At 47.3% G+C, this 24,622-nt stretch overlaps 1 protein-coding gene and 1 long non-coding RNA gene across 2 annotated transcripts in view; one reads left to right on the top strand and one right to left on the bottom strand.

Annotated features, from left to right (window-relative positions):
- Positions 1-75: 75 nt before the first annotated feature.
- LOC310752149 lies at positions 76-1,527 on the top strand. Its single transcript, XR_014542851.1, has 2 exons — positions 76-733; positions 1,159-1,527. It is a non-coding gene; the product is annotated as an uncharacterized lncRNA (long non-coding RNA).
- Positions 1,528-8,804: 7,277 nt separating this feature from the next.
- Positions 8,805-24,622, bottom strand: part of CAPN1 (calpain 1) — a 32,263-nt gene continuing 16,445 nt past the window's right edge. The window contains exons 11-23 of the mRNA XM_083591780.1: positions 23,756-23,931; positions 23,644-23,655; positions 21,827-22,038; positions 18,817-18,856; positions 17,907-17,972; positions 17,306-17,363; positions 16,814-16,878; positions 15,461-15,529; positions 14,598-14,676; positions 13,775-13,891; positions 13,129-13,187; positions 10,782-12,363; positions 8,805-10,201 (exon numbers count right to left, since the gene is read on the bottom strand). Of these exons, the coding sequence (XP_083447906.1) occupies positions 12,337-12,363; positions 13,129-13,187; positions 13,775-13,891; positions 14,598-14,676; positions 15,461-15,529; positions 16,814-16,878; positions 17,306-17,363; positions 17,907-17,972; positions 18,817-18,856; positions 21,827-22,038; positions 23,644-23,655; positions 23,756-23,931 (980 nt within the window). The 3' untranslated portion in view covers positions 8,805-10,201; positions 10,782-12,336. The remainder of the gene's footprint in view (positions 10,202-10,781; positions 12,364-13,128; positions 13,188-13,774; positions 13,892-14,597; positions 14,677-15,460; positions 15,530-16,813; positions 16,879-17,305; positions 17,364-17,906; positions 17,973-18,816; positions 18,857-21,826; positions 22,039-23,643; positions 23,656-23,755; positions 23,932-24,622) is intronic.

Here is a 24,622-nt window from a genome sequence, read left to right as displayed (position 1 = left end):
CAATCCAAAGAGCGAGCGGACTCTGGGGACCGCCTTTAGGAGTGTGATTGGTGAGCCACCTAGCCAATCCATCCGCCACGTGAGGCGGCCCACGCGCTGTGTTTACCTCACAGCGATTCCTGTCAGTGGGGCGCTTGATTGACTTACGCTGCAATGTGAATATAGTCGCCTGTTTAATAAATATTTAGCAAGTCTGCTCAGAAGCCCCACTGAGTCAAAACACTAGCAACTTAAGCTGCTGCACACCATACATCTAAGGGCCTCTACCCTAAGGTTACCAGATTTTTTTCAATAAATCCGGGGACACTTAAAAAAATAAATTTTTTTAAAAAAAATTAAGAAAAAAAGTTATTTTAAAAAAATTAAGAAAAAAAGTCAACACCACAGATCAAAGTTTTTGATACTGAGCCGGCGAGTAGGTCCTCGAGTGGGCGGGCGGCACCCAGTAGGTCTCCGAGATGCAGCCGATTCTCCTGCTCTCGCTGCGGGTCTGCCCCAAAGCTCCCAGCCGCCGCCGGCTGAAGTGAACCAGCGCTGCTTGCCGCTGCCAGATCGAGCCCAGAGCTTTTGCACGAACACACCCACCAACCCACCCCCGCACCGCTTCTTTCTCTTTCTCTCCCCCGCATCACTCCTCCTCTCCTCCCCAAAGCCGTGCAGCCGCAAGCAGCTCAAATGGAGTGGAAAATGGCCAGTGGTGGCAGATCGAGCCTTTAGATTATCTCCACATCTGGTATTTAGCTGTCTCTAATCCGCTTTTATTTGCCAGAAGCCCCTCTCCCCTCCCACCAGCTTGGGCGGGTGGTGGCGGGGGCGGCGAGGAGACAGAAGAAGCGGGGTGGTGGAGAATATATATATGTGTGTGTCCCCATATATTTTGGCTGCCGCCGCTTCTATACACGTTTATATGATAAGGTGAGCCCAGGGGTGGGTAGAAAAGAGAGGGGGGGTGGAGATTGGAGGAAGAGGTGGAGGCGGCTCCAGAGTTAGTGGAGAATCCGTGTCAGGACTTCGCAATCCGCAGTCACACACAGAGAGAGGTGCATGGACGAAAGGGAGCTGGCAATACAATTCACTGGGATTTTTCTTTTAAGGGCGATTTCACTCGCCCCCTCTCCTTTTCCTCTCTCTCTTCCTTTCTCTCCCATTTGCTTTCAGCGCGACCAGCTTTGCTCTTGATCTCCGTTCACGGGGCAGCAGCAGCAGCGTCAAGGAGAGAGGAAAAGCAAGGAGGGGGAAAGCGAAGCTTGAAGAAGGGTTGGAACTGGATCGTGCTACAGGCCAGGATGCCATCCAGGGAGATGTAAATGAGGTGGACGAGGCCGACGGGGATAAAGGGGGCTTTTCTATCCGATTTTCCCTCTTGCGCGTGTGCCTGTGCTAATATAATATATGGCGGCAACCAGGTAATGGAAACGATCGACTGATTTGGCTTTCTTCGTAGCTCCCCTTCTCCTCTGAGCAGTGGTTGAGTGGCCTGCATTAAGACAGTCTTGAGAAGTGTTGGTTAAAGGAGACATCTGATTTTTTTAAAAAATAGAAAATAAGGCACTCATTTCTGCAGCACTGCTCTTGTATAGTAAAAATATCTCTTTCCCATCCGTCCCAAATTTGTTTTAATGCATTTCACTTTATCTATAATTGCACTACATAAATGGCTTTTCCGTTCTTAATTAATTTTCTCTATACAGGGAAGTTTTAAAAAATATTTGAACATTGATGTTACTCATAATGCATGTTCTCATGTCCTCTAAGAAATTGATGTATGGGGAAAAGGAAGTATTTTAGGAGTAGCTTAAGTTATGTGGTTGCTTTCTTTATGCATTAACCTGCCTTTCATGGCCCATTTCTGTCCTTAAAGACACCCAATTTGGTTTTAAGCTACATCTTCAGCCCTTTGAGGACACTGGTACCGACTATTGTTGTTGTTGTTGTTTAGTCGTGTCCAACTCTTCGTGACCCCATGGACCAGAGCACGCCAGGCACTCCTGTCTTCCACTGCCTCCCGCAGTTTGGTCAAGCTCATGTTGGTAGCTTCGAGAACACTCTCCAACCATCTCATTCTCTGCCATCCCCTTCTCCTTGTGCCCTCAGTCTTTCTCAACATCAGGGTCTTTTCCAGGGAGTCTTCTCTTCTCATGAGGTGGCCAAAGTATTGGAGCCTCAGTTCAGGATCTGTCCTTCCAGTGACTATAGGTAAAGGGACCGCTGACCATTAGGTCCAGTCGTGGCCGATTCTGGGCTTGCGGTGCTTATCTCGCTTTATTGGCCGAGGGAGTCGGCGTACAGCTTCCAGGTCATGTGGCCAGCATGACTAAGCCGCTTCTGGTGAACCAGAGGAGCGCACGGAAATGCCGTTTACCTTCCCGCTGGAGCGGTACCTATTTATCTACTTGCACTTTGACATGCTTTCGAACTGCTAGGTTGGCAGGAGCAGGGACCGAGCAACGGGAGCTCACCCCGTTGCGGGGATTCGAACCACCAACCTTCTGATCGGCAAGACCTAGGCTCTGTGGTTTAACCCACAGCGCCACCCGCGTCCCTTACTGATTGCCAAATTTGGAATACATTCAAACACTAAAACAGCGCCACAGCTCCACCTACAAGGTCTACAGTGATATGACACAAATTCACAAATACAACTGTTTATTTTAATAAGTCATTAACAACCGTAACATAACAAAAATGTAACATATAACACTTCATTCATAAGGCGTCAGGGAACATCAACATAAGCTCTGGAACATCAACATAAGCTCCAGAATCACCCAAAGCCCATAGTCATTCTTCCCTGGAGGAAAAGCTCCAGGAAGAACCATCAAGATTCTCCCTGTAATCATAAAATCACAATAGATAGATATCAGTAGGATGGACTGGATGGGCTGAGAAATATCCATAACAGTCACCTGCAAACCTTCCTCTCTTTGTCAACACCACTTAAGAACTTTGCATGTTAATAACTGTCATAACAACTGTACTTTACCAAATATTTCTCACAACTGCTCACCTGTAATCTCTGGAATCGCCCCTCCTCTGACATATTCCTCTGTGCTGTAAGAAAAGTATAAAACTCCATGCCTTCTTTTGTTCGGGGTTTGCCTTCCTTCGTACCACATTGGACGCTTGGGAGTGGTAACCCCTGTTGCAACTGCGCTCTATATCCTGGGAGACTTTCAGGGGCCAAGGGGGCATATTTTCTAGGAATTTTCCAAGAATATGTCCCCTTCTCGCTGAAACTCTGCCAGAATATGCCCCCTTGCTCCCTGAAACTCTCCCACAATATGCTCCCTTGCTCCCTGAAACTCTCCCACAATATGCCCCCTTGCTCCCTGAAACTCTCCCACAATATGCCTCCTTGCTCTCTGAAATTCTCCCACAATATGCCTCCTTCCCTCCCCTCTGAAACTCACCCAAAATATACCCCCTTCTCCCCTGAAACTCTCCCAGAATATGCCCCCTTCCCCCCTGAAACGTTCCCAGAATATGTCCCCTTGCCCCCTGAAAGGGTCCCAGAATATGCCCCCTTCCCCCCTGAAACTCTCCCAGAATATGCCCCCTTCCCCCCAAAACGTTCCCAGAATATGCCGCTTCTGGCGAATCAGAGCAGCACATGGAAAAGCCGTTTACCTTCCCGCCAGAGTGGTACCTATTTATCTACTTGCACTTTGAGGTGCTTTCAAACTGCTAGGTTGGCAGAAGCAGGGACCAAGCAACGGGAGCTCACCCCGTCACGGGGATTTGAACCGCCGACCATCTGATCGGCAAGTCCTAGGCTCTGTGGATTAACCCACAGTGCCACCCGCGTCCCTAATACATAAATGAAAAGAAGCTAATAATAAAAGTGCAACGAGGCTATTCTCTCACCAGAGGAGCCACAGGGGGCGGTGTTGTCTTCTGTGCTCGCAGCCAAACACTGACACCTGCAAAGGAGCACAAAGAGGGAAGGTGGAGGCAGCAGGAGAAAAAGGAGTAAAAGAAGTGATAGACTTGCCAAGGAAGGCAGGATCTAGAGCCAAAGGATGCTAGAAAAGAACGAAGTCCTTTCTTAACAATTGGGGTGGAGAGACAGGGTCAGTCCCTGGAACCTCCTTGGAGGAGAAACGCACATTCAGCCATTATTATTCTTTCGGCTCTCTTTTCTTTTCATACCTCCCCAATGTTGAAATCAATACTGTATGCTCTTGTGGGGCAGGAACCTGCCTCTCTCTGCCCATTCCATATTCTGCTAAACTCCCTTGGCTATAGCCGGCACTCCGTAAACCAGTAGTTCCAAGAAGATTATTAACAGGGGAGTACAAGGCAGCTTGTGATGTATAATGGGGTTGCCATACGTCATACATTGCCATACATTGATTGATACGTTCTGGATTTCCTCAGACATGTCCAGGATCCCAGTGACAGAATTAGCGTCCATGGGGAATTTTGGGAAATCAGTAAAATGTCTGAGTTTTTTGAAACTTTTCCCAGAAAAGCTCAACAACTTTGTGTTCTGATTTTTACTTCTTGAAGTATGGCAACCCTAGATTATATACCTGCTGGGATGTTAGTGACAAAAAGGACCATGGGCTTCCTAGCCCTGCTGGCGGCACCAATTTCTCAGCGCGCCCCAGAGGGAGTGTGGAAAGTTAAAACGATGGCTCCAAACTCCCCAACACTCCTGGACTGAGGGGCAAGATAATGGCACAGCAGTGGGGCCTTGTCGCAAGTGGGGACCCTAATAGCTGCCTAAGCATGCTATGTGCTACCAGGCTTGTGAGCTCATGGAGATGAAGGATCAGCAGAGAGAGATAAATGCAGGGAGAGATGGGCTAGCCCTTCCTCAAAAGCTAATTTTGGTGTGATGTAGCCAGCCAGATGGGTGTGGTATAAATAATAACGTATTAGTAAAACTAAATTATTATGATACATACCATCATCCTAGTTCTCCACCTGAACCTGCTTCTGTTTAACTGCCTTAACTGCTTTCGAATTCTCTGGCGACTCTAGGGACACTGGAACCCAGGCATTGTGACACAAATGGCTTCAAATCCCAGGCAACCAAACGGGGATCCTCCAGTTAGAGAGAAGGGGGCATATTCTGGGGAAGTTTCAGGGGGCAAGGAGGCATATTATGGGAGAGTTTAAGGAGGCATATTCCTGGGCGGGCTGAATGGAGAGGGAGCAGAGGAGTGGAGCAATTTCTTAAGGGGAATCAGGGGGGAGGGGATGTTTTCGGGGGAGACCAGCAGGGAGGAGGATATAGTCTGGTTCGAGGGAGAGGGGGACATATCCTCAAGGAGGAAGAAGGCAGCTTTTGGGGTGGGCTCAGAAGGGTGGTGGTGGACTTAAGCAGGAGACAGATAATTTTCATTGTGGGATCAGGGGGCAGAGCCTGTCTTAGAGAGGGCTTAAATGTAAGGTGCACTCGTGTGTGGCAGGGGGGTACTTGAGAGGTTTGGAGGGTGGAGACTTGTGGGGTACGAATAATGGGTTTTTGCGGAGTGGGGAGGAATGTTTTTCGGATGTGGGGGGCAGGTACCTGAGAGGTGGGGAGGGCAGGTGGTATTGGGGTGGGATGGAGGGACACTTTTGCTTTTGGGTGTGGGTATGAGCGAAGTGGGGAGAAAGAGGGTGCTGATAGGATCCTGCAATGCACTTCACTCCTTGGCGCGATTTCCTGTGTATAGCAGAAGGAACAAAGAAAAAACCCCACACCTTTTGAGTATTTCTGCGGCTAAAATCTCTGGAGCTAGAAGCATGTGTGGATCCTAACTTTGCCTCTGTTTGCATCCGGCTTCCCAAATCCACCCCTGACAATCTCCTGGAAATTTTATTTTTATTATCTATACCCTGCCCATCTGGCTAGGTTTCCCCAGCCTCCTTTATGCCTTGGCTGCTGGTGGGGCAGCAAGAGCAGCAGAACCTCCTGCTGCTTGTCAAGAGAGGATCCCCACTTCTTCAGACATCCCTCTCTGTGGCCTGCAGGTGCATCTCCCTCTCTTTCCATGGAGTGGGAGCTCCAGAGCACCCACCAGCCCCAGTGATGCCCCCTAAGAGACCTTGGGATTGCTCTCATACCCACTGACACCCACAAATGGCTACCTTTGCTAGGACAGCCAGCCAGCTGGCTAGCCTGCCAAACTATGGTACCAAAGGAGAAATAATGGCTACTTATAACAACCCCCATAATTGTTATCTTCTCAAAAGCTGAGCTGAACTGGTATGATACCTGTCCCTCGCCCAGATGCAAATGTGGGACGGTGACTGGGAAACACCGAAGTCAACATCTAGAATGTGAGGAGTAGGAAATGCTTTTGCAGCTCCCACTGATGCCCTCTCTTAAACTCCCTTGCTGGGATGTTAATGACAAAAAGGACCATGGGCTTGCTAGCCCTGCTGGCGGCACCAGTTTCTCAGCACGCCCCAGAGTGAGTGTGGAAAGTTAAAATGATGGCTAATGGCACAGCAGTGGGGCCTTGTCGCAAGTGGGGACCCTAGTAGCTGCCTAAGCATGCTATGTGCTACCAGGTTTGTGAGCTCATGGAGGTTAAGGATCAGAAGGGACCTGAGGAGAAGGATCAGCAGAAAGAGATAAAGGCAGGGAGAGATGGGCTAGCCCTTCCTCAAATGCTAATTCTGGGGTGATGTAGCCAGTCAGATGGGTGGGGTATAAAAAATTAATTATTCGTATTAATTATATTATTAGGATGCATACCGTCGTCCTAGTTCTTCGCCTCAGCTTCAACCTGCTTCTGTTTAACTGCTTTAACTGCTTTGGAATTCTCTGGCGTCTCCAGGGAAACTGGAACCCAGGCATTGTGACACAAATGGCTGCAAATCCCAGGAAACCAAACAGGGATCCTCCGGTTTGAGGGTCAAAGTAAACTCTGCCAGCGGTCTGTTTAGCTTTGGCCCACAAGGCCATTTTTCCACTGTCACACTCACTTGGTCCATGGGAGATGATGAATTGGGCAAGAGTTTTGGATCCATCTTGAGTTAGCTGCATAGACTCAGTATCTGGTCACTGTTTGCTTTCTCCAACTCCACCGATTCCCTCTCTGCGGGTGAACGTCCCTCTCCTGATAGGCTGGGGGAACCAGATGCTACATATTTTATTTTCTTGTATTTTAAATTTTTAATTTTCTATACTGGTTTATATTTTTAATAATTGAAATTGAATAATTGAATTGAAATACTTTATTGTCACTTGTACAACTTGCATACAGTGAGATTACATGAACACCCTCCACTCAACTCTCTTAGTCTTAATTCCCCTCGTTTACTGACGCACACCCACCAAACCCAAAAGTCAGTTGCCCTGTTGTTATCTTTTCATTCAGCAGCCTAATAGCCCACGGATGGAAGCTGTTCTTTACCCTGTTGGTGCGACTAATCATGCTTCTATATCTTCTGCCCCGAGGGCAGGAGATCAAGAAAGTGCCGGCCAGGGTGTGAATCTTCCCTAAGAATTTTCCTCACTCTCCTGAGGCAAAGTTCTTCCACTATTTCATCCAGCGGATTCATGGGACAGCCCATAATAGCTTGTGCTGTATTCACCACCCTCTGTAGGCACTTCCTATCAGTTGATGCCAAACCAGCATACCACACCGTGATGCAGTATGAAAGGACACTTTCTATTGTGGACCGGTAGACGGAGATCATCAAATGCTGATTGACACTGTTCTTTCGCAATACTCTGAGATGGAGTCTCTGTTGGGCTTTCTTAACCACCTGGGTTGTATTTATTTTCCAAGTAAGGTCTTCACTGAGATAAATTCCTAGGATTTAAAGGAAGAGACTCTCTCCACACAGCCCTCCCCGATGTACAGTGGGGCTAGTTCTCCTCTCTTCCTCTGAAAGCCCAACACCATCTCCGTTTTCTTACTGATATTAATAAAAATCTCTAAGCGTTTTACAGCATATTAAATAAATAAAACAATAAAACAATAGCCCGTTGATGTTCCTCTGGCCTCATGAGGAGCCTCTTTCTAGGGCTGGCGAGTCTGGGCCTTGCCCCCGAGGCCAGGTGGAAAGGGCCTTGTGGGGAGCGGCCTTCACGCCTCACAGCCGGGCGAAGGTTGTGGGTTTGAAGACAGGTGACCCCACCTAGGCCCGAAGTCACACCCCCCCCCAATAATCACCCCAGGCCTCAAAACTGTCCAAAATTCCTTTTGTCTTCTAAAAATCCACAGCTAAAGTTTTCCTCTGTTTTCTCACAAGATGCATAGGCAAAATGTTACTTTTATCGTACAAGAAGGCTTCAAAAGGCTAATGAATAGACTCTGTCAATGCCAAGAATACTCAGGCCTGAGAAATGAATCTTATCTCATTCTAGTTGTAACATCTTGGACATGCTGAACTGTACTCATTCCCCTTTCCTGGGAAGGGCGCCAAGAGTCCACAATAGTCCCAAGACAGCTTTCTGTTCATGCTCAGAGGAACTCATGGGGCAGGACTCCTGAGGGAGGAGAAAGGGGAGGGAACTGGAAAGGGAATATATACTCTGTGCACATGACTGTGAACCCGTGCATGTTTTTGTGAGTTATCACACTTGCTCCTTCTAGCAGTTCATGGATGGTAGAAATAAAGCTTTTTCTCCGAAACTATTCCTTGAGTGTCTGTTGACTCCCATTTTCACTTTCCCGGGCGCAATATTTTTCCCACCTGAGGGCAAAGCCTCATAAGGCTACAGTTTAAGGCCCACCCTATTCTTCCGACTGTAAATTGTTCTAGCTTATTTCAAGGTTGTATTTTTATATTGTTGTAACCTCCCCTCGAACCGTGTGGTGAAAGAATGAAACTTAACAAAAAACAGCCCAAACCAATAGGGACTCAAGCATCTTGCTTTAATAATAGCACTTCTTTTTTTGGCAAGAAAACAAGTCTGTTTCTACAATACAAAACAAAAAGATTAAACAGTAGTACCCAGTTGCATCATAGGAGTGTAAAATAATCCCTGATAACGGAATCTTCCGGCACAATTACAGAAGCAAACATCATCTCAGAAGTCTCCCATTTGGGGACCTCAAGGGAGACGTGAAACAGCCTCGGAGGGGAGCGTGGGGGCTTCTGCAGCACCTCAGGCGGCTTTCTGGGAGCAAGTGTGAAGTGGGTGGGGGAGACGGGTAAGGGGCATTCAACTGCTGCAGCCTGGAGGCCCCAATTCACCCCAAACCGGGCTCTGGGTGAGGAGAATTCTGCCCCTCAGGCATTGGAATGCTCATAGAAGCTTCCAGAGACAGGAAGCAGCCTGCCCAACTGTTGGCCAAACAGGATTGCCGATCATTTTGTGCCTGACCCTATTTGATTTCCAAGGGTCAGTTCCTTATCCATATCATACCTATGGGACCGCCTCTCCCGGTATGCCCCATGGAGGACTTAAGGTCCATATATAGCAACACCCTAGAGGCCCCGGGCCCTAAGGAAGTTAGATTAGCCTCAACCAGAGCCAGGGCCTTTTCAACTCTGGCTCCGGCCTGGTGGAATGCTCTATCTCATGAGACCAGGGCCCTGCGGGATCTGATTTCTTTCCGCAGGGGCTGTAAGACAGAGTTGTTCCGCCTGGCCTTTGGCTTGGAGCCAGTTTGATTCCCTCCCTCTCTTTCTTTTTCCTTTCTCCTCCCGTGTAGAGGCTGCATCCTAATGTTTTAATGTTGTATTTTAATTTTGTTTTTTAAATTGTATTTTAATCAACTTGTTTTTATTATTGGTTGCTAGCCGCCCTGAGCCCGGTCTTGGCTGGGGAGGGCGGGGTATAAATAAAATTTATCATCATCATCATCATCATCATCATCATCATCATCATCCCAGGAATGGCGGACCCGTAGCCCTCCAGGTGTTGCAGGGTTATCAACTTCCCATTCAAGAAAGGCACCCTCTAGGCAGGACAACAGTCAGAGAGGAGCAAGGCTGGCGAGGGCAACTTCTCGAGATGTCAGTGATGTGAAGTTGTGGGTGCCAAAAGGCAGGCACCAGTGAGGGAAAGGGGGCCCCTCGGGCGAGTGGAAAATATGGGGCTGGAGAAAAGGGATGAAGTCCTTGCAGCCAGATACAGATTGGAAGATAGGAAGCCACCCTATGGCGGAGCCAGGCCATTGAACCATGTAGTTCTCTTTCGTCTCTCTACCTGGAGATGCTGAGGATTGAACTGCAGAACTTGCCACTGAAAGGCAGTCCTCCCCTTAAAAATAAGATTTCAGTCCAATTGCTTCTGAATAAAGGGCTGATATAACAGCGGCGTAGCATGGGTTGTCAGCACCCGGGGCAAGGCGAGTAATTTGCGCCCCCTAACCCGGGGCAAGGCAAGTAATTTGCGCCCCCTAACCCCTAACCTGCCGCCGCTGCCAGCTTCTTCTTGCTGCTGCCTGGGCTGGGGTATTTACGGTAAGGTAGCCATGGCGGTGGCGGCGGGTCCGTGTCAGGTGATCTGAGGCGAGTTGCCGCTGGCGCTGCCGCCCAAACGACGCCGCTTGCCCGGAGGAGGAGGAGGGCAGAGAGGCGAGGAAAATGCAACATGGCCCAGCAGCTGCAGCAGCAGCAGCAGCGGTGGGGCTGTGAGGAGGGGCTGCCTGGCGCGCCCTCCGCGGCCCTGACGCGCGGGGACCGCGGCAAGCGCTGAGAGCCGCTGCCTGCTGGACGCCTTCAGCCTGGACGCGCGCACAGCTCGTCGGTTCCGCGAGACATGGGGCTCTGCTACAGCCTGCACCCGAGGCTCTTCGGCGACTCCGGAGGCGGCGAGCGCCCCCCCCAGATGTTGCGCCCGGTGCGGCCGGCCCCCCCCTGCACCCCCCACGCTACGCCACTGTGATATAAGCAGGGAGATCAGAAGCGGCTTTACACCAAACCAGACATTTGGTTTAGCTAGCTCTGTATTGTCTACACTGACTGGCAGCTGCTCTCCAGGATTCCAGGTTGTGTTCTCTCCTATGTCTACCTGGAGATGCCAGGGATTGAAAGCTCAGGTTTCCCCCATGTAGACACAGGCCTTTGCCCATCTGAAGAAGGAGCCCTGCAAAGTCCCCTGTCAGGTCTCAGTCCATACCTGCCAAACTTTGTATTTGCCAAATAAAAAAAAACAGAGGTCAAAACAGTTACAGAAGTGGGAATATTTCTTTGGCACTGATGCAAATATGTTTCAAAAACAAAGACGGCATCTCACTGGCAAATAGTGAAATGCCAGTGGGCAAATCTGAGGCCAAATGCACACTGCATTTATAAAGCACTCTTTATAAAACTCCCCCAATAATCCTGGGAACTGTAGTTTGTTGAGAGTGTTGAGGGTACTACAGTTCCCAGAATTCCCTGGGAAGAGGGACTGATTTTAAAACTACTCTGGGAATGGTAGCTCTGTGAGAGGGAGAGGGGTCTCATAACAGCACCCTCGACAAACTACAGCTCCCAGGATTCTTTGGGGGAAGCCATGGCTGTTGAATGTGTTTCAGGAGTGCTTTAAACGTATAGTGCAAATACGGCCTGAGTGTAAGAAATATGGCAAATGAGTCGAAGGAAGTGTGGCCAACGGAGGGCTGAGATTTCCCAGCAAGCAGTGCTATGTTGCAGAGTGGGCATTGACCAGACGGCTACAGAAGCAAACTGGGAGGATTGAGCACACATCCAGCAATAGCGACAAAGAAGGCAATACATCCATTTTTTAAAATTAAGGCATCAGGGCTCCCCCCCCCCCACCGCCGTGTGCCTCACGATGTTTGCTCACTATTTCAAAACAATGCTTCTGTGGGGCCAGCTCTCTGGCTGCCCCCCTTATCCTGCACATACATCTTAAGACAAAAAAACCCAAAAACTTGAGAGGAGGCCAACATCAGGACAAAGCCCTAAAAACTAACGAAAGCCAACAACTGGCCATCAAGAGGCAAGAGTTTTCCCAGAATGCACTGCCCACTCAGGGCTTTTCCACAGAGCCACCGTTGCTGCTCATGTTGGTGCTGTGATAAGCCCCCATTTTAAAGACAAGGAGCCTGAGGTCAAGTCAGGAAGGCCTCTTTTGTGCCAAGCTGTGCGGCAAGAGTCTCGCTATGGATTGTTATTCAAAGCAAGAAGCAGCTTTGGAGGCAGCGCAGGATCTGAACAGCTTCCGAGGTCACAGGTGATGACCAGGCACGGCGGCAGGGAGCCAAGAGAGTCCACCTTGGCACGTGAGGCAAATGTGAAGTGCTGTGTGTGTGTGTGTGTGTGTGTGTTTAAGGACGTGTCTGTTCCTTTATTTGAAGTGGAAGCAGCGAAAAAGCAAGAAGCGACCACATTGTGATGCAAGGCACTTGCAGGTAAAAAGAACGAAAGCACAAAAGATGTCCGAGGAGAAGGGCCAGACAGCCGTGCAGGGATGGTGCTGTTTCTTCTTCAGGCAAACATGGTTAGTTGTATCCACTGCAGTGCAGGAGAGAGAGATAAAAAGAGGAATAGAGGAGAAATTCAGTTCAGGTCACTGTCAAAAGCAAATCTACCTAATTCACGCTTTCTGAAACAACGCATAAACTGAAACATAGACCCAACCTTCAAAATCTGCACCTCTCCAAATTTTGCAATAATGCATACAAAAATGCATACATAGGCTGCAATACAATGCACAATCACATTGGGGAACACTGCATGTAAGTAAATGTGTATATTAGGATAAATTATCGCAAAAATACTGGTGGGTTTTCAGGAGGATTAAAAACATAGTAATTCAGAAACCCCCAATGTCATAATCGTTCCTCATAGGAAAACGCGTTCCACCCCCTCAATCATTTTTGTTGCCATTCACTGCACCTTTTTCAGATTTACAATATCCTTTTTGAAGTTCCATGACCAGAACGGCACACGGTATCCCGAGTGTGATCTCACCAAACGTTTGTGTCACAGCATTATGACACTGGCAGTTTATTTTCATATATATATATAGGTTTTTAGCTTACAAAATTAGAAAACATACCTCACAGTTTATCACAGATACATTCTTATTTGGACTTCCATCAGCACCTCTGATAATCCTCCGTCTTAATCACTTCTTATGCCTTTATTAACTTAATATTGCCATTAAATCTTTTAACATATCATCTCTCTTTTTCCATTTTTACAATATTTCTAATATTACTCCACACAGAACTTCTGACACTGGCAGTTTATTTTCAACGATCAGAGAGGCATTACCTTAACCAAGTCAAAGGTGACGATTCCATCCTTGTCTGAGTCCAGTGCTTGGAAAAACCCTGAAGAGAGAGATTGTGGGGTGAGTGGCAGAGTTGAGGGTGGGAATTAAATCAAGATATTTCACTGCAGGACTTCTCTGGGTGGGAAACAAACCCACATCAACCCTGTTGACTTCAGGGACAGGCTCCAAAAAACTGCGCCTGGAGGGTGGCATGCCCAAAGATGCACCAGGCTGCTGGCCTGCTTCCTCCTTACCCATTTCAAGCTGCTTTGGACAGAATTTAAGAGCAGCATGGGGAACATATTGCAACACTGCATGGTAATTTAAAATGTTGCTGGTGGCTTGCAAAGCCTTTAGGCATGCCTAAAGAAACCCTCTAGCCCTGGGGCATGCAAAGCCAACAGCTTTCTAAACTCCAAGGCCAACACTGCAGTCCGCTGCTACTCCTTTGCCTCCTTTGACTTCTAGGAGAACCCCAAAGAGGGAAGAAGTGGTGCAGACAATACAGCCTCCACCAGTCCTCAATAGCTATGGGGTCCTGGGGGATGGGCAAGGGGGCTTTGCCCATGCCCTCCATAGGCAGACTAAAACAACCTGGTCACACACTGAAATATGAAACGGCCACCCTACGAATAGGGCACTCACGGAACATGGTTTCAAGTCGCACTAAGCAGCAGACAAAATTGTCAAAGTCGATGGCCAGATCAGGTTCAGCGTAGCGGGTGATGATTAGCTCATACAGTTTCTTGTTCAGCTTGAAGCCTGGGCGAGAGAAAGAAAGAGCAAATACATTTCATTCAGAAGCTGGGTGGCTTTCTTAAAAACACAACAGAGTCTCCTGCTTTTGAGGCAAGCCGAGGGACTGTGAGCAATTCAGACAGCTGAGTGCTTTGAAATCCAGCAGTTTAGATTAGACCTTGGTGGGGAACCTGTGGTCCTCCAGACCCTGCAGGATTCCAACTCCCATCACTACTAAACTATGGCCATACCAGCTGGGGCTGATGGGAGTTGAGAGTTGAACAACATCTGGAGGGCATCCGATTTCCCAGTCCTGAGACACTTGTAATACAAAACATATATGGCAGCTGTATCTCCACTATCCCACCTGGCTGGATGCTGAGCATGAAAGACAAGAGTGACAAGGGTCTTTCTCCCAGGACCTGAACTGCCCATTTGTCTACATCATTCATGCACAGCTTCCAGTTACAATTAATGAGGAAAGGGCAAAGGAACTGGATATGTTAAAGAAGACAAGAAGGGTCCTGTTAGATCAGGCCAAAGGCTCATCTTACTCCAACATCCTGTTCCCACAGTGGCCAACCACCCAGGATCCCGGCTGTTAGCTGGGCTTCTTGATTCTGATTTTCTTGATTCTGATTGAATGACTTGGTTTTAATTCCACCTTGAGGACTAGTTCAGTTGAGAGGCTGCCTAGAAAACTGAATGCAATTAAAAAGGGGCAGATCACCTGCAGCCTCCAGAGCCATCCGCATCTCGTAGGCACTCATGCTCCCCGACTTGTCCAAATCGAACTTCCTAAAGACTGCCTTAAAAGATAACAAAGAGAAAAGGAGATAAAATGCCCCCCAAAGGTGTCAACAGTGAACCCAGCGGCTGAGCCCCAAGAATCTAAGGTGTCCAGAGGAAGAAATAAATTATGAGTTCCAAGGCTCCAGTAGGAACCCATCAATTCATAGTCTAACCACTAGAGGGAGATCCAGAAAGGATCACTAAACTCTCCAGACAAGTCCCATCTAGAGGGAAGAGATTTCAGAACCAGATTCAAAATTCCTTAACATGCTCAAATTATGATACTGGACATCAACATTCACATTTCAGAATCAAATGGATGTCAAATTACAAAGTTTGATTGTTTGGGCTCTCTCATTTTCAGCCCACTCCATAGATATGTTCCAATTTTTTGAACAGTCAATATCTGCAAAATATTGTTTGCATATCAGAAAACTATTAAGCAGAATTCCCCAGCTTTCCCCTGCAAATAACAAAAATAATTATAATTCCATTTAGCTATCCTGGTTTGCGGGGGGTGGGGAATCATGTAACCAAGAGAATATTTGTGAAATATTTGGACAGGAGAGTTTTGTGCACCAAATTTTAAACCATGGGGAATCTGTGGACCTCTAGCTGTTGTTGGACTATAGCTCCCATCATTCCTGACCACTGTCTATGCAGTCTGAGACTGATGGGAGCTGGACTCCACAATATCTGGGTGGGCAGAGGTCCTCACCACTTACCCACCCCACTGTAGTCACGTTTGTGTGTGGGGGGGGGGTTTACCCATAAATGGCTTTGATGACACTGTGAGCTTACCAAATAGCTCCTGATTTTGGTCCAAAGGATGTTGAACTCTACCAATCCAAGTTTCCCATTTCCATCTCTCTGATCAAGGAAGCGGATGTTAAGGAGACACTGCTGTCAAAATGCCACCGTCGCCTCCTTCCACCATCACCTCCCCTTCCACTCCAATGCCATACTCACAAAAAATTAGTTTGTTGAGCGCTTGCAGGCATATAGCTTAGGCAGAGGTTAAACTACATCCAACCTTCACATAGCATTCATTCTGATTTGTTTGGGGGAAGGTTATAAGACAATCAACATGTGTCCCGATTCACTTGCGAGGCACTGCGTCTGTCTTCCCACAAGTCGTTCATTCATGCCAGTGCTCCAGTGGCTGCCAATACACTACTGGGCCACATTCAAGGTTTTGCATTAATTTATAAGGCCCTGAGTAACTTGGGTCCAGGATAGTTTAAGGGTTTCCTGACCTGTTATATCCTTGTCTGATCACTGAGATCTTTGGGGGAGTCTCTGCTGCTGGTCCCCCACACGAGGGCTCAGATGCATGGCTCGCAACTGTCAGAAGCCATGCATGGAGTGTTGTGGGTTCAAGCCTGCATAAGTCCTTCCTGATTGAGATTAGATGGGCCCCCTCTTTGCTGAATTTCCAGTGCATGACAAAAACTTATCCCAGTAGGCATGTTAAGGCAGCGTTTGGTTTTATGGTGAATTTTTATCGCTTTATTCTCTGTTAGGTTCATTTTTATGTGCACCACTTAGAAACACTAATGATTATGTGCCCACTTGACCTCTTCGATTGATGGAATTGCGACTTTTGCAGGTGCCCCATAATACCCACTCTGCATCTGGAAGAACTCTATTATTTAGTGTGGCAGTGCTGACACTTTGGAACTCCCTGCCAATTGATAACAGGCAGGTCCCCTCACTGTGCCTTGAACAGACATTTGTATTTAGACAAGCCTCACCATATGTTTAGAAAGTTTATGTGTTTTTAATTCGTTTTAGTCTATTTTACTGTGGTTTTAATTTTCTGTTTGTTTTAAATGATGGTTGTAACTTTTGTTAGTGATAATTTTATTGTTTTATCTTTTCTGTAAATCACTTTGAAGTTTTTTCCTTCTACAAACAAGCTGTATATAAATTTTGCTTAATAAGTAATATATAAACATCTTTAAATAATCTTAAAAGTCTGTTTCGTTTTGGTTTTTTAAATGTGGATTTATTGCATTAGGGCAAAAGTGCATCATAATCTACTTTAATTAAGGGCAAACCTAAATTAATGGCACGTGCTCCTCTCCTGCAAAATACTGAGAGCCTGGAGCCGCCTTAAAATACGCAGACCCCGACATCAAAAAGGAAGGATACATCCATGAGGTTCACCATACTCCGACAGGACTCCAAACTGAACCCTTTCGTCCGAAGGTCTTTATCTGCAGTGAAAAGCAAAGAAGGGACAATTAGAGCTTTTCCTTTTACACCCCACGAACGCACAAAGCAAAAAGATGACGGAAATTGTTCAAAGGGACACTCAACAGCAGCACAAGGAAGCCACAAACCCTGGAACTATATGACAGGTTTGTTACAAGTCCAAGGTCAGGAAGGTGGTGGGTTGCTGGTGTCCGAACATTTTAAATGGTGAAAACTGGCAACACTTTTGTTGCCAAAGGGCCCTGGCAACACAAAGCTTTGCCAAATTAGTTTTATTCTCTGTTGCATACAACACTCAGCATTTGTTGTACGTGCATGGACACATTCCCTGACTTTCTGCATGACAAATGTTTTGCTATTTTAATTTCTTTTTTAAAAAAGAAGAAGAAGAAGAAGGTGATGAGGGAACAAGTTAGGCTCAGTGCTTACGTTTCCCTATGATTCTGTTGAGGATAGTCTGCAGTTCACGAACGCTGATTTCCATATCCTGCAAGGAAGGGCGGAAAAGAAGAGGAAAAAAAGATTCAATGTTATTTTAAGCCACTCTTAAAAGAGGCGATTCCTGGAGAGGCCTGAAGTCAAGCCCTTTGCTCAGAACCTGCTCAGAACTGGAACCTGTTTCCCCATCACAGCCCCAGGCACCTTTGCATATGCAAGCTAAGCGCTCTGCTGCTCAGCTAGGACAAAGGTGGGGAACTTAATCTTCCTTAACCCCCCCTCCACCAACCACTGGCCGACTTTGACAGGTGGGTGAAGTGAGCACCAAGCATCAGCTGTTCAGCAGGGCCTGCCAATCCTCCATTTGGCAAGAAGCCACCTTTCACCTGCTCCACACCTGCACAGCTTGGTCAAAACAGTAAGGAAACACTTTACCAGAACTGCACTGCAAAATTCTGAGAAGGGCTGATTTCAAAGGCTGCCTGAAATTTGGTTCACGTATTGTTTTGGATGGTGCACGTTGGGAAAGTTCCCCTTTAAATGGGGAATGGATCTAATTTACCCCCCCCCCACACATATTTGACACACTTACCGCCCCCGCCAGCTGCTTAAAGAGTTGCTTGAAGCTAGCATCAATCTCGCTTTCTGAAAGCACTTTCTGGGGAAGGGAGAGACAGAGGAACGGTCAGACAGGCAGGTTAGGGTTAGAAAGTCTAAATATGCAAAGTTCTATGGGCTCGGAAGCATGGAAAAGTGACAGGCTGCTCTTTTTATTTTTTAAAAAACCACTCACAAAAAGCTTCACCATCACTTCAAGAATTATCTTGGCTACCCCTCTGTAGCTGAAGGCCATATGTGATGAGTCCATTCTAAGGGCTGCATGCATTGGCCCGTATCTGTGGGGAGATTTCCACCACCACCTCGTAAAAAATGGAAAACTGCTGGACAAATTACTGTGCCCCAGCACTAGCTGAGAACATAAGATGAGTCTTGCTGGCTCTGGCCAAAAGGGGACAATCTGGTCCAGCATCCACTTCTCACAGTGGCCAAACAGATGTCCATGGGAAGCTCTAAGTGCAACCACAACTGCCCCCACTCGTGACTTCCACCAATGGGTGTATACTGAATTCAGAGAGAAAGACGTGCCCATGACAGAAGAGGGGATCCTTCTTGAATGTAAAAAAAACTGGTAGCAGTTGTTACATAATTCCTCTACACCAGTGGTTCCCCAACTTTTTCTTTTCTCCAAGGACTGCTTGAAAATTGCTGAGGATCTCGGAGGACCAGTTAGCTATTCTTCTACCTCTTGGAGCAATGGTGCTAGGTGCTGCATGGTTTTTAACTGAATTTTTGCAGACATGCTGCGGATCACTTGAACGAAGCTGGTAGACCGTCAGAGGTCCAGAGACCAGCTTGGGAAGTCCTGCTCTGGAATACAAGCAGGAATTTCCTCTAAGTCGCCCTTTGAAAGGGGTCCGTATTTGTCACTGGAGGATTCCTACCTCATCTGGGAGGTTTGCCTGGATTTCATCGTCCATTTCCCTGCAGAAAGGCAATAAAAATAAAAATGAGAACTCGGGGGAAACATAAAGGGGCTCAAGGCAATTATCCAGACACTAGTAAACATAGCAGAACAAGCATTATGAAACTGGGTTGGTGAGAAGCACTCTGAAGTCAAGTGAGAGGCAGGGGAGAGTTAAAGTCAAGGGTTTACATCTGGTTTTGTTTCCAAAGTCTGGCTCGTGTGTTGCGACAGCAGCAGAATTCCAACGAAACTGGAAGCGGCCAATGTTAACTTATTTGCCCATAATGGAAATCAAACCACTGAAAACGACTGATGTTTGCTGCTGCTGTTGCTTTCAGTCTGCGAATGATAACAAACTAATGTTCCCCACCGCAAACCACCACAATTTGCACTGTGATTCCTTTGCACTAAAATGAATGGGATGGAATAAAGTAATGACAATGCAAGTTATGTAAGCTACATAATCTCGCCACAATGGACAGCAAAGAATGACGGTGTCATAATTTTTGGCACAAGATGAACTGCTGCAGAACAGCAATATCGCCGTGTGTGTTAAACACAGGGCGGAATGGAAAGCAATGCATTATACATCCCTACCTCTGACTCAGAGGACTCCATCTCAGGAGCCCCAGTCCATCTGTCTCCCCTGCTCTATGCGAGTAAAAAAGCTGCTGAGAGGGGGTGGGCCCCTTTAAGAGAAGTAGTGCTTTTCGGTAAAAGGTAAAGCTTACAGCTCCTACCTAAGGCTCAGCCTAAGGCTGGCTGTTGCTGAAGCAGCCACAATGCTCCACTCTCTGAGCCCTGGGCAAGGTTTGGGCTAGGATGAGGTCAGCACCTGTATCCCAACAGGCAGCACCAATCCCAACTTGTTGTTGTTGTTTAGTCGTTTAGTCGTGTCCGACTCTTCGTGACCCCATGGACCAGAGCATGCCAGGCACTCCTGTCTTCCACTGCCTCCTGCAGTTTGGTCAAACTCATGCTGATAGCGTCGAGAACACTATCCAACCATCTCGTTCTCTGTCGTCCCCTTCTCCTTGTGCCCTCCATCTTTCCCAACATCAGGGTCTTTTCCAGGGAGTCTTCTCTTCTCATGAGGTGGCCAAAGTATTGGAGCCTCAGCTTCAGGATCTGTCCTTCCAGTGAGCACTCAGGGCTGATTTCCTTCAGAATGGATAGGTCTGATCTTCCCATGAGACTATCAAGAGTCTCCTCCAGCACCATAATTCAAAAGCATCAATTCTTTGGCGATCAGCCTTCTTTATGGTCCAGCTCTCACTTCCATACATCACTACTGGGAAAACCATAGCTTTTACTATACGGACCTTTGTTGGCAAGGTGATGTCTCTGCTTTTTAAGATGCTGTCTAGGTTTGCCATTGCCTTTCTCCCAAGGAGCAGGCGTCTCTTAATTTCGTGACTGCTGTCGCCATCTGCAGTGATCATGGAGCCCAAGAAAGTAAAATCCCAACTGGAAAGAGGCAAAAGCTCAAAAGGTCCTAAGTCCAGCTCCCCACACCTGTCTGGTTAAGAAGGGATTAGGTGGCAGGGAAATGGGGGGGCGGGTGGACCTGAGACCCTGGAAAGCCAGAGAAGACCATGCTAGTTCGAAGGGGCGTTTTCTATGACCACAAGCATTCAATCCTGATCTGCATGAGAGGTGCTTCCAGGTCTTCCCATTAGTTTTTCTTTAATCCCATTCAGTTCAGGCAACTCCCTATTTATGCGGGGGTTACATTCTGAGGCGCCGCGCGTTTAAGTGAAATTGCATAAATTGGGAACAGCATTGGAAAAGCCTGCAAACACCCTCCAAACCTCTGGAAACCATCATAAAACCATTTAAAAAACAAAAAACCCACCAAAACCTACCACAGTTCCTTCCTCCAAACCTCCTTGCTCAAACTCCAACTCTCCATAGGCCTCAAAGCTTGGTGCTAAGGCTCTTGGGATTGCCAGATACTATTTTCATGTGTTTTTATGCTCTTTTAGGGATGCTTTTGCCCCTTTTTGTGCTACTTCAGTGTTCATGGCAATGCGCGCAATCACCCACAGGGCCGGATTTAGGTTTGATGAGGGCCTAAGCTACTGAAGGTAATGTTCAGCTGTCCTTTGTCAACAACAAATTGTTGCTGTTTTTTGTGTTGGATATATGCTATATAGTAATTTATGGAGCTAATGGGTATCTAAAGCCATTTGCACATAACAAAATATGTATTTTATCAAAGTAATTGTTGAACTAAAATACAATTGATTTTTGGGGGGGCCCCCAAGAGAGCGGGGGCTATAGCTTGTTTAGTAAAGGTTGCCTGTCACTTTCTCAACTACAATAAATCCGCTTAAAAAGAAGAACTGGATTTGTTGTGCCAGGGAACCCAGAGAGTTCTCACCATCTTTTATGCCTGACAACAAAACCCTAACTATTGGATTCTTTTGCCCCATCTTTTTGTGCCTGCCAAACAGCTGTGTTATGCTTATGATAATATGTTATTCTCTTGTTAATTATGCTGTTTTAAATGTGCAATTTATATTTGACTTCACTTAGCAATGTGGTGTTTTTTAAAAATGTTTAAGTTTTTTTGTTAACTTTGTTTGTGTTAAATATGTATTCTGTAGCTGACCTCCTTCGTAATGTTTTATTTTGAAGTCTTTAAGATAATATTTTAGTTTTCTGTTAATTATGTAGCTTTGACTGTATACTCTACATTTGACTTTCTTCAGACTGTTTTATTGATATTTTATTAATGTTTCAATATTCCGTAAACCGCTTTGAGATTTTTCTTATAAATATAAAGCGGTATAGAAATGAAATATATCATCATCATCATCATCATCATCATCATCGCTCAAACCTAAATGTTGATTTCAGTGGGTCTGAGTAGTTGGACAGTGCTGCAAGAGGACACTGTACAGCACTCTGAAACCCATTTCAATCAGTTGAACGATTGCCCACCCTCTGCCAAAGGAATGACAAAGATCACCAGCAGCACATACACTGTCCCGGCTTTGTTCTCTGCGAAGAACCGGAGCACGAAGTCCCCTTCCTTGTTGGGCTCAAAGGTGGAAGGCACCACGATATACTCCCCCGGCGGCAGCTTGAAGCGGGTGCTGACCTCGCGCAGGTTGATGAACTGCTCGGATCGTGCCCGCGAGGAGTTCGACAGGAAGAAGTCGCGCTTCAGGTGTACGGAGGTCTGCCCCCTGAACTGCCAGAGAGGAGAAGGCACGAGTTGAGCAAGTGCTTCACCTGTCGAACCTTCCTCTTGGAATAGGGAACGGCCGTGGCCAGGGCCGGATTTAGGTCTGATGAGGCCCTAAGCTACTGAAGGTAATGGGGCCCTTTATATGTCCAGCTGTCCTTTGTCAACAACAAATTGTCACTGTTAGAAATGAGCAAACCAGTGATATTTCAGAGAGCAGGCTAGCAGGCGGGGCCCATTTCTTACATCACAGGAGCCTACACAACACAAAACACTGTTGCAGTGTTATTTTATGTGTGTTTTATCTTATATTTTGGAAATGTACATCCAGTTTTTTTCCCTTTAATTATTTTTGGCGCCCCCAAGAGAGTGGGGCCCTAAGCTATAGCTTGCTTAGCTTATATGTAAATCCTGCACTGGATAGCTCAGTGGAAAAGCTCCTGCCTTGCAGGTAGAAAGGTCCCAGGTTCAAACCACTGCAGCTCTGGTAGACAGCAGCTTTCTACATCCCTGTTTAAATTGGCCCTTTCTTTAAATCAAGAGGACTGGAATCTTTCTTTCTTTTTAGAAGAAGGACTGCAGTTCAGCAGCCAGAGCACCTGCCTCTCATACCGAAGGTCCCAATTTCAACCCTCAGCAGCTCCTGATAAGCTTGTCTGAAAACCGGGAGAGCAGCTGCCAGTCAGTGTAGACAATGCTTAGCTAGAGGGATCAGCGATCTAACATACTAGAAGTCCTCTAAGGTAAAGGTAAAGGGACCCCTGACCATTAGTTCCAGTCGTGGCCGACTCTGGGGTTGTGGCGCTCATCTCGCTTTACTGGCCGAGGGAGCCGGCGTACAGCTTCCGGGTCATGTGGCCAGCATGACGAAGCCGCTTCTGGCGAACCAGAGCAGCGCACAGAAACACCGTTTACCTTCCCGCCGCAACGGTACCTATTTATCTACTTGCACTTTGACATGCTTTCGAACTACTAGGTTGGCAGGAGCAGGGACCGAGCAACAAGAGCTCACCCCATCACGGGGATTCAAATCACCAACCTTCTGATCGGCAAGTCCTAGGCTCTGTGGTTTAACCCACAGCACCACCCGCGTCCCTAGAAGTCGTCTATATCCACTTAAATTATCCCTTTATTCAGTAATAATGAGGACTAGAATCTTTCTTCCAAGCACTTGCCTTGACTGCAAAGGGCGCCTGCTTCATTCCCTGCCATTTCCAGATAGGGTGGGAAAGACTCCTGGCCTGAAACCCTGGACAGCCGGTGCCAGTCAGTGTAGACAACATTGAGCTAGATGGACTCAGTTGGCCTGACTTGGGATAAAGCAATTTGCTACACCCCTACTTATTTTGTTCCTTATGTTGAGGACTAGAATCTTAGGTTTCCCCCCCTTTTTAGCAGAAGGTCTGCAGCAAAGCAGTGGAGTGCAAGCTTTGCATGCAGAAGGCCTGAGGTTCAGTCCCTGGCAACTACAGGCAGCAGTGGGAAAGACTGGGACCCTGGAGAACCATTGGCAGACAATACAGACCCCCGTGGCCTGGCTTCTGGTCCTATGTTCTTATGCTCTTGCAGGGGCTTCCCATACTTACAGGAGTTGCTCTTTGGCATACATACCTCAGGAGGCACCTGCAGGAGACAAAAGGAAGAGGGGCAGTGAATTCCGAAAGAAGGCAGAGGAAGGGCTCCACACCCCGAGGGGCAGCTCTCCCAAGCCCTCGGGCGGTACCTCGTAGACGGCAAAGCCGATGGTCTCCATGTCCTTGCCAAACCGCCTCTCCCGGCGCCGGTGCTTCTGCATCAGAGACAGAAGGAAACTGCAGCCCGGCTCCCTCCTGTCCTCGTCGTCGTCGTGGTCCACCTCTTCCAAGCGGATTTTGAACTGGGGGTTAATCCAGAAGGTTGCTGAAGGAGAAAGAAAGAAAGAGGAGACTGTGGGGTGCAAGGGTTTGGGGGAGATGGCAGTCAAATTCAACAAATGCATATTCTCGCAAGTTAGTAAGTTTAGGGGCAAACGGACACAGAGCTGTATTGCTAGATAGGCAGACTCAGAGCATAGCAATGTAAATGGTAGAGAGAGTTCTGTGTGATGTCATTTCCTGTTTCCAGTAGCAGGAAGAAACGAGAAATATAAGCCCATCTCCTTCCTGTCACTCTTTCTTTCTTTCTCCAGCCTGCAATGAATGCACATATGGCTGTTCCTGCTCCAGCTCAGGCTCACACCTGAAGCTGGTTGAGCTGTAAAATGCAAGTATTTTACCTGCATAGGGTTTTTTAATAACAATTCTTATTAATTTTTCAGTTTATACATCTCAAAATAAAACGTTTTACATAATACCATGTAACAATTGACTTCCCTCCTTCCCTTTTCGTAGCTCATTTTACTTACCATATTTTTCGCCCTATAGGACGCACTTTTTCCCCTCCAAAAATGAAGGGGAAATGTGTGTGTGTCCTATGGGGCGAATGCAGGCTTTCGCTGGAGCCTGGAGAGCGAGAGGCGTCGGTGCGCACCGACCGCTCTCGCTCTCCAGGCTTCAGGAAGCTATCCGCAAGCCTTGGGAGCCCGGTGGGGGTACCCGCCGGGCTCCCAAGG

This window comes from Podarcis filfolensis, assembly GCF_964270895.1.
Source record: "Podarcis filfolensis genome assembly, chromosome: 16".
Classification (NCBI taxonomy): domain Eukaryota; kingdom Metazoa; phylum Chordata; class Lepidosauria; order Squamata; family Lacertidae; genus Podarcis; species Podarcis filfolensis.
Note: the sequence above shows the minus strand (reverse complement) of the source record. Positions and strands in the feature narration are given on the sequence as shown.